At 44.1% G+C, this 9,547-nt stretch overlaps 1 protein-coding gene across 1 annotated transcript; it reads left to right on the top strand.

Annotated features, from left to right (window-relative positions):
• Positions 1-914: 914 nt before the first annotated feature.
• LOC106608191 (hepatic sodium/bile acid cotransporter) lies at positions 915-8,967 on the top strand. The gene is made up of 6 exons (XM_014205990.3): positions 915-1,126; positions 1,305-1,391; positions 2,614-2,726; positions 7,327-7,531; positions 7,875-8,059; positions 8,361-8,967. The coding sequence occupies exons 1-6, from the start codon at positions 980-982 to the stop codon at positions 8,572-8,574; spliced, it is 951 nt and encodes a 316-aa protein (XP_014061465.2). The 5' UTR covers positions 915-979; the 3' UTR covers positions 8,575-8,967.
• The last annotated feature ends 580 nt before the right edge of the window (positions 8,968-9,547 follow it).

Genomic DNA, 9,547 nt, shown 5'->3' with positions numbered 1-9,547 from the left:
TGTGCTCTAGGGCAACGGTGTCTAGATGGAATTTGTGTTTGTGGTCCTGGCGATTAGACTTTTTTTGGAACACCATTATTTTGGTCTTACTGAAATTTACTGTCAGGGCCCAGGTCTGGCAGAATCTGTGGAGAATATCTAGGTGCTGCTGTAGGTCCTCCTTGGTTGGTGACAGAAGCAGCAGATCATCAGCAAACAGTAGACATTTGACTTCAGATTCTAGTAGGGTGAGGCTGGGTGCTGCAGACTTTTCTAGTGCCCTCGCCAATTCGTTGATATATATGTTGAAGAGGGTGTGGCTTAAGCTGCATCCCTGTCTCACCCCACGGCCCTGTGGGAAGAAATGCCTATTTTTTGCCTATTTTAACCGCACACTTGTTGTTTGTGTACATGGATTTTATAATGTCGTATGTTTTTCCTCCAACACCACTTTCCATCAATTTGTATAGCAGATCCTCATGCCAAATTGAGTCAAAAGCTTTTTTGAAATCAACAATGCATGAGAAGACTTTGCCTTTGTTTTGGTTTGTTTGTTTGTCAATTAGGGTGTGCAGGGTGAATACATGGTCTGTTGTACGGTAATTTGGTAAAAAGCCAATTTGACATTTGCTCAGTACATTGTTTTTACTGAGGAAATGTACGAGTCTGCTGTTAATGATAATGCAGAGGATTTTCCCAAGGTTGCTGTTGACGCATATCCCACGGTAGTTATTGGGGTCAAACTTGTCTCCACTTTTGTGGATTGGGGTGATCAGCCCTTGGTTCCAAATATTGGTGAAGATGCCAGAGCTAAGGATGATGTTAAAGAGTTTTAGTATAGCCATTGGAATTTGTTGTCTGTATATTTGATCATTTCATTGAGAATACCATCAACACCACATCTCTCTCTGTCGAAGGCTCCAGCCAGAGAAGAAGATACAAATGGAAGATACCATTGACACCGCCATGGGGGTGTTCTCTTATCAGTACCTGGCGTCCAATGACAGTTTACTGTTCAACATCACCCCAACCCACTCCCCCCCCCCTGCCACCCATAATAGACCAGATCATCAGCTTCACCACCATAGTGGTCCTCTTCATCACCATGGTTTCACTGGGCTGTACCATGGAGGTGTCCAAGATCAAGGTGATTCTCATGATGGTGTTCATATCTAGTTTCTGGTTGTTTCAGACTTTTGGGGGTTAATTTCATCTTCTTTCTTTGATGTTTTTTGTGATTAAAGCAGTTTTAAGGTTTATGAAATGTATACAAATGAAATATTATATTCATAACATTTAATATTGTTATTAATCTATTTCTATAGACCCACATCCTGAAACCTAAAGGAGTAGCCATCGCAGCGGTGGCCCAGTTCGGAGTAATGCCCCTCACTGCCTTTTCATTGGCTAAGGTTAGTATTTCTCATTGGCTAAGGTTAGTATTTCTCATTGGCTAAGGTTAGTATTTCTCATTGGCTAAGGTTAGTTTTTCTCATTGGCTAAGGTTTGTCACGTCCTGACCAGTGAAAAGGGTCATTTGCCATAGTAGAATGGTCAGGGCGTGGCAGGGGTGTTGTTTTGTGTGTTTTGGGGTTTGTTTGTTTCCAGGGGAATGTATTCTAGTTTTCATTTTCTATGTTTCGTTTTCCAGGTTTGGCCGAGTATGGTTTCCAATCAGAGGCAGGTGTCTTTCGTTGTCTGATTGGAAGCCATACTTAGGCAGCCTGTTTTCCTTTGGGTTTTGTGGGTGGTTGTTTTTCGTATAGTCGTTGTCCTTACGGAACTGTTGTTTGGCATTTGTTTATTTTGTTTAAGTGTTCTCTCATAATAAAAGGAAGATGAGCACTCAATACGCTGCGCCGTGGTCCAATCATTTCGACGCATGTGACAAGGTTAGTATTTCTCATTGGCTAAGGTTAGTTTTTCTCATTGGCTAAGGTTAGTTTTTCTCATTGGCTAAGGTTAGTTTTTCTCATTGGCTAAGGTTAGTTTTTCTCATTGGCTAAGGTTAGTTTTTCTCATTGGCTAAGGTTAGTTTTTCTCATTGGCTAAGGTTAGTATTTCTCATTGGCTCAGGCTGTAACGGGGTGAGTGACTGGTTGCCGGGAAGTCAGGCGCAGGAGAGCAGAGATGGGTGATAACAGGAGAACTTTAATATACACCCTGGCCCAAAGGCACAGGTGAGGCAGCACAAAGCACAACCACGGTAACATGAACTGGATTAAACAAAACAAACAAACCTAGGTATGAAACAAACTTAGCGCAAGCCAGCCTGTAGTGTAACACCCTACACAAGAACAGTTCCTCACACTGACATGGGGGAAACAGAGGGTAATATACATTTAGTCTGATGAGGGAATGTGAACCAGGTGTGCGGGAAAACAAGACAAAACAAATGGAAAATGAAAGGTGGAGCGGCAATGGCTAGAAGACCGGTGACATCGACCGCTGTACGCCGCCCGAACAAGGAGAGGGACCGACTTTGGCGGAAGATGTGACACAGGCTACTATTTCTCATTGACTCAGGTTAATATTTGTCATTGGCTCAGGTTAGTAGTTTCCATAGCTGTCTTGGCATTCTACAGTCTAGTTCCCAGGCCTTCAGGAATGTCCTGTCCTGTCCTGTGTCTTCAGGTGTTACAGCTGGGGCCGATGGAGGCTGTAGCAGTGCTGATCTGTGGATGCTGTCCAGGGGGAAACGTCTCCAATATACTGGCCCTGGCACTGAAGGGAGACGTGAACCTCAGGTAGACAACATTCTTAACTATTCTCATGAACCTCTATACACTTTGATCTATTCTCCTCCAAATTTCCCCATTATCACAGTGTGGCATTAACGTTCAGGTGAAAATCATCTTGTTTCTGACTGGGTCTCCACCCTAAAGACTGGTCTCATCAGTCACTGACTGTTCCCCAAATTTGACATATTCCTGGTAACTACAACTCATTTTACATACGCTACCATTCAAAGGTTTGGGGTCACTTAGAAATGTCCTTGTTTTTGAAAGAAAAGCAAAAAAATGTGTCCATTAAAATAACATCAAATTGATCAGAAATATAGTGTAGACATTGTTAATGTTGTAAATTACTATTGTAGCTGGAAACGGCAGATTTTTTATGGAATATCTACATAGGCGTACAGAGGCCTATTGTCAGCAACCATCACTCTTGTATTCCCATGGCACGTTGTGTTAGCTAATCCAAGTTTATAATTTTAAAAGGATAATTGATCATTTGAAAACCCTTGGTAATCACCCTGTTCTCAGAACTACATTCATGCCTTGGTAGTCACCCTGTTCTCTGATCTACATTCATGCCTTGGTAATTATCCTGTTCTCAGATCTACATTCATGCCTTGGTAATTATCCTGTTATTACAGCTTAATGAACTGGCTTACATCGACCTAGATCAAGGTCCCCCAATTGGCGGCCTATGGGCCGAATTTGGCTCATGGGTGGTTTTATGCATCCCCAGTATATATACTGTATATACAGTACCAGTCAAAAGTTTGGACACACCTACTCATTCAAGGGTTTTTCTTCATTGTAGAATAATAGTGAAGACATTTGAACTATAAAATAACACCCATGAAATCATGTAGTAACCAAAAAAGTGTTAAAGAAATCTAAAATATTTAATATTTGAGGTTCTTCGAAGTAGCCACCCTTTCCCTTGATGACAGCTTTGCACACTCTTGGCATCCTCTCAACCAGCTTCATGAGGAATGGTTTTCCAACCGTCTTGAAGGAGTTCCCACATATGTTGAGCACTTGTTGGCTGCTTTTCCTTCACTCTGCGGTCCAAGTCATCCCAAACCATCTCAAATGGGTTGAGTTTGGGTGATTGTGGAGGCCAGGTCATTGAATGCAGCACACCATCACTCTCCTTCTTGGTCAAATAGCCCTTACACAGCCTGGAGGTGTGTTGGATCATTGTTCTGTTGAAAAACAAATGACAGTCCCACTAAGTGCAAACCAGATGGGAAGGCATATCGCTGCAGAATGCTGTGGTAGCCATGCTGACAGTGTCACAAGCAAAGCACTCCCACACCATCACACCTCCTCCTCCTCCATGCTTCACGGTGGGAACCACACATGCAAAGATCATCCGTTCACCTACTCTGCATCTCACAAAGACACAGCAGTTGGAACCAAAAATTCACAAATTTGGACTTCTTCTTATTGGTGTCTTATTTTTTGTTCCGGCCTCCTGGCCATCCGCTTAAGAAAAAATAGTCTGTGGCTGAATCTAGTTGATGATCCCTGACCCAGATCATAAAACTATTATATGAATGAATTCCACCATCAGACACCCCATCCATCCCATGTTTTAGTTTGAACCGGCAGATCACTAACTCCTCTATTGGACACTACCAAGACCTCAACATAATTATCATAGATATTAATCAACGTCATCAGATACCGCGTCACACCTTTCACGCTACTTTTAACCACCTGGTCAGTCATTAACCCCTTCAGTTTTACAAAGTACCTGGAAACCTCCATTAGGACATGATGCCTAGAGATACAGAGGAGACATTCCTCCTCTAACTACCCCTGTAGGTATCATCTGAAAAAACACTCTGTCTCTGACTGTCTCAAGGACTTGCCTACTGTTAATTATTAATGATGCCAACTGCCAAATATTTTACTCACACTAGTCTCTTGTTTATGTGTGCAGAGATGACATATACACGAGCGCTGTCTGTCCAGGTTATAGGTCAAATAGATTCAGATTTCAGATATTTTTCTTACTGTATTTTTTGAAGCATAACATTATCCACAGAAAAAGACAAAGTAGATAACAGAACAACCGGAATGACAGTATAGACGGGTTGGTTGTTTAGCAACAAAACAGACGCTTGCAGAAGTATGGGACAAAACAAATGGGGTTGGCTTAGATTGCTGACTTTAGTTAGTCTCCAAATGTTTATTGAAAACATAACATTTGCACAATGAGTCTCAGAAAATACATTGTTACAGTTGTTGGTTAGCTAACTGTCACATCCTGACCAGTAAAGGGGTCCTTTTGGTATTGTAGTTTGGTCAGGACGTGGCAGGGGTGTGTTTGTTTTGTGTGTTTCGGGGTTTAGTTGTATGTTCTATATTTTCTATTTCTATGTTCCATTCTATGTTGTGTATTTCTTTGTGTTGGCCTGGTATGGCTCTCAATCAGGGACAGCTGTACATCGTTGTCGCTGATTGGGAGCCATACTTAGGTAGCCCTTTCTCCACCTGTCTTTTGTGGGAAGTTGATTTTTGCATTGCTGTATGTGTAGCCTGCAAAACTGTCTAGCTGTCGTTCGGGTTTTTGTTTAGTGTTCAATAAAAGTTAATGAGCACTCAACCCGCTGCGCCTTGGTCCATTCACTACAACGACCGTTACACTAACTAGCGAATGTACTACCATATTAGGATTAGAAATGCCATTATTCAAAACACCTCAAAACAAGACATGGTATCAAGATACAAGGAGCTGAAATGTCATTGTTGCTAGGTCTCTGGCCATCCAGAATCACAATACATGGACTTCTGCCCCTTTGAAACTTGCGCTTAGTTTTCCTGACATTGTCAGCTAACCCATCTATTGAGATGACTGGCCGCTTGGCATTGACCCAATAGAGAAATGTCAGAGTTGTGATTTCACGGTCACAGCTATGTGTTGTTCCATGTTCTGTCAATGTGTAACGATGAGCGTGGTTCTGATACCATAACAGCACGTTCGCCAGGTGAGGAAGAATGGAAATACACATATATGTAACTAAGCCTGCTGTTTATACACATGCCTATCTCTCTCTCTCTCTCCCTGCCGTCTCTCTCTCCCTGCCTCTTCTCTCTCTCTCTTTCTCTCTCCCTGCCTCCTCTCTCTCTCTCCCTCATTCACTCTCCCTCTCCCTATCTCTCCCTCTCCCTCTCCCCCTCCTCCCCTGCAAAAATCTCTGAAGCTGGAGACTCATATCTCCCTCACTAGCTTTAAGCACCAGCTGTCAGAGCAGCTCACAGATCACCGCACCTGTACATAGCCCATCTGTAAATAGCCCATCTATCTACCTACCTCATCCCCATACTGTATTTATTTATTTATCTTGCTCCTTTGCACCCCAGTATCTCTACTTGCATATTCATCTTCTGCACATCTACCATTGCAGTGTTTAATTGCTATATTGTAATTACTTCGTCACCATGGCCTATTTATTGTCTTAACTTACCTCATTTGCACTCACTGTATATAGAATTTTTGTTTTCTTTTGTTCTACTGTATTATTGACTGTATGTTTTGTTTATTCCATGTGTAACTCTGTGTTGTTGTATGTGTCAAATTACTATGCTTTATCTTGGCCAGGTCGCAGTTGCAAATGAGAACTTGTTCTCAACTAGCCTACGTGGTTAAATAAAGGTGAAATAAATACAAATAAAAATCTCCCCCCCCCCTCTCTCTCTCTTTCTCCCTCTCTCTCCCCCTTTGCCTCCTCCTCTTTCTCTCCCTCTCTCCTTCCCTTTCTCTCTCTATCTCCCCCTCCCTCTCTCCATCCATCCATCCATCCCTCCCTCCCTCCTTCTCTCTCTCCCCCTTTGCCTCCTCCTCTCTCTCTCTCTCTCTCTCTCCCCCTCTCTCCTTCCCTTTCTCTCTCTATCTCCCCCTCCCTCTCTCCATCCATCCATCCATCCATCCCTCCCTCCCTCCTTCTCTCTCTCCCCCTTGCCTCCTCCTCTCTCTCTCTCTCTCTCTCTCTCCCCCTCTCTCCTTCCCTTTCTCTCTCTATCTCCCCCTCCCTCTCTCCATCCATCCATCCCTCCCTCTCTCTCTCCCTCCTTCTCTCTCTCCCCATCCATCCCTCCCTCTCTCTCTCCCTCCTTCTCTCTCTCCCCTCCTCCCTCCCTCCCTCCCCTCCCTCCCTCCCTCCCTCCCTCCCTCCCTCCCTCCCTCCCTCCCTCCCTCCCTCCCTCCCTCCCTCCCTGCTTCCCTCCCTCTCTCTCTCCCTCCCCCTCTGCTTCCTTCCCTCTCTCTCTCCCCTCTATCCTCCCCCTCCCTCTCTCCCTCCCTCCCTCCCTCCCTCCCTCCCTCCCTCCCTCCCTCCCTCCCTCCCTCCCTCCCTCCCTCCCTCCCCCTTTGCCTCCTCCTCTCTCTCTCTCCCCCTCTCTCCTTCCCTTTCTTTCTGTATCTCCCCCTCCCTCTCTCCATCCATCCATCCCTCCCTCTCTCTCTCTCCCTCTCATTCTTTCTACCCCCCTCACACTCTCTCTCTCCATCCATCCATCCCCCCTCCTTCCCTATCCTCCTTTCTATCCCCCCACTCTGTCTCTCGCTCCATCCCTTCTCTCTCTTTCTCCCTCTCTTCCTTCTCAGTATTGTGATGACTACCAGCTCTACATTCCTAGCCCTGGGTATGATGCCACTGCTCCTCTACCTGTACTGCCAGGGCTTCTCCAACCTGGAGAGTGCTGTTCCCTACGCTGGCATCACTCTGGCCCTGGTCATGACTCTGTTCCCCTGCGGCATCGGCATCCTCATCAACTACTACAGGCCGCAGTACTCCAAGACCATTACCAAGGTATGACCGATATAATGGTCAGCTTTTGGGTAGTCTCGCATTTCCATACCTCCAAAATCATGTCGTTGTCACACCTTCCTTGGAGGAGTTTTAGGGAAACTCCCTTCCCGTTTTAGGGAAGCCTGGTTAGCTTCGAGGCTAGCTTTTGAGTAATATCTTCTACTGGGGTACAGTTAGGTTTACAGTTAGATTTACAATCTTGTTGAAAAACACAAATCTGCTAAAGGGTCTCATTGTAAAAGTTCAAAACATTCAGAACATACAGATACAGGTTGTTTTAGACAGCCCAGGGTAAATGTATAATAATATACAGTACACGGCTGACTATCCTCCTGCTCTTCAGATTGGTCTGTCCCTCCTGTTGATATCCATGGTAGGGATCGGCCTATTGGCCAGCGTGACCAGAGGAAGAATGAATGTGATGCTGACCGTCCTGTCCCCTCAACTAATGGCAACTGCTGCCCTCATGCCTCTCATTGGCTACACTTTCGGATACGTCCTTTTATACCTGTTCAGACTCAACGGATCGTAAGTCATGGTGATGCGGATGATGTTGAGGATGATATTGAAGGTAAAATATGATATTAAGATTAGGATGAGGATTACAATGATGGTGAAGATCAAGATTAGAATTATGTTGATAGATTGCATGTGAAGTTTTTCTATAGTAAAAAAAACTACGTATCTTCATATTCCTCTAGTAAAAGTATATTCCAGCTCAGTACATTTCTAATGCTAAATGCTTGGAGGAAAGAAACTCATATACTTCAGTTAGAATTCAATGTCAATCAATTATTCCTTATTTGGACATCCTTCCTTCTTTCCTCAGGGGGCAGAGGACCATCGCCATGGAGACGGGATGTCAGAACATCCAGCTGTGTTCCGCCATTTTGAAGGTGGCGTTCCCTCCCGATGTGATTGGTCCGCTCTACCTCTTCCCTATAGTCTACATAGTGTTCCAGGTGGGAGAGGCCTTACTGCTCATCGTTCTATTCTGGGTTCACCAGTTCTTTAAAACACCAAAGAAAGGTAGGCTTGACTGACCCTTGTCCTTGAATGATATACAGTTACAAAAAGCATCTAGTCTGAGACCTGGACATCAGGTCCCTTGTGATGACAAAACTGGTGTAATCATAAAGTGTCTCAGAGAAGGAGTACTGATCTAAGATCAGGTATCCCCTGTCTTATTCTTTATTTTGTTAAAAGGCAAAACTGATCCTAGACCAGCACTCTTACTCTGAGATGTTTTATGAATATGGGCCGTCTCCTAGTTCAGGTGAAAAACGACATTAGTTATGTCAGTTCAATCTTAGCTGTCCAAGTTGCTGTCATTTAGTCAGGCGATAGCCTCTCTCCTCCCCAGTGGTGGGAAAAGTACCCAATTGTCATACTTGAATAAAATTATAGATACCTTAATAGAAAGTTACTCAAGTAAAAGTAACCCAGTAAAATACTACTTGAGTAAAAGTCTAAAAGTATTTGGTTTTAAATATACGTATTTATCAAAAGTAAATGTAACTGCTAAAATATACTTAAATATTCAAAAGTAAAATAATTTCAAATTCCTTCTTTTAAGCAAAGCAGATGGCACCATTGTCTTGTTTTTAAAATGCATGGATAGTCAGGGGTGCACTCCCACACTCAGACATCATTTCCAAAAGATGCATTTGTGTTTAGTGAGTCCACCAGATCAGAGGCAGGGGATGACCTCTGTTTAGTGAGTCCACCAGATCAGAGGCAGTAGGGATGACCACGTGTTCTCTTTTTTTAACATTTTTATTTTACCCCTTTTTTCTCCCCAATTTCGTGGTATCTAATTGGTAATAGTTACAGTCTTGTCTCATCGCTGCAACTCCCGTACGGACTCGGAAGAGGCAAAGGTCGAGAGCCATGCGTCCTCCGAAACACAACCCAACCAAGCCGCACTGCTTCTTGACACAATGCCCATCCAACCCAGAAGCCAGTCGGGAGGAAACACCGTACACCTGGCGACCTGGTCAGCGTGCACTGCGTCCG

This window comes from Salmo salar, chromosome 06 (assembly GCF_965601325.2).
Source record: "Salmo salar chromosome 06, fSalSal1, whole genome shotgun sequence".
Taxonomy (NCBI): domain Eukaryota; kingdom Metazoa; phylum Chordata; class Actinopteri; order Salmoniformes; family Salmonidae; genus Salmo; species Salmo salar.
Note: the sequence above shows the minus strand (reverse complement) of the source record. Positions and strands in the feature narration are given on the sequence as shown.

Bases quoted from the DNA above. Each gene is read 5' to 3' on its own strand.
- LOC106608191 (XM_014205990.3), top strand. From the start codon at position 980: ATGACAGTTTACTGTTCAACATCACCCCAACCCACTCCCCCCCCCCTG. The intron at 2,727-7,326 runs GTAGACAACATT...CTTCCTTCTCAG, and splicing joins AAGGGAGACGTGAACCTCAG to TATTGTGATGACTACCAGCT. The intron at 8,060-8,360 runs GTAAGTCATGGT...TTCTTTCCTCAG, and splicing joins CTGTTCAGACTCAACGGATC to GGGGCAGAGGACCATCGCCA.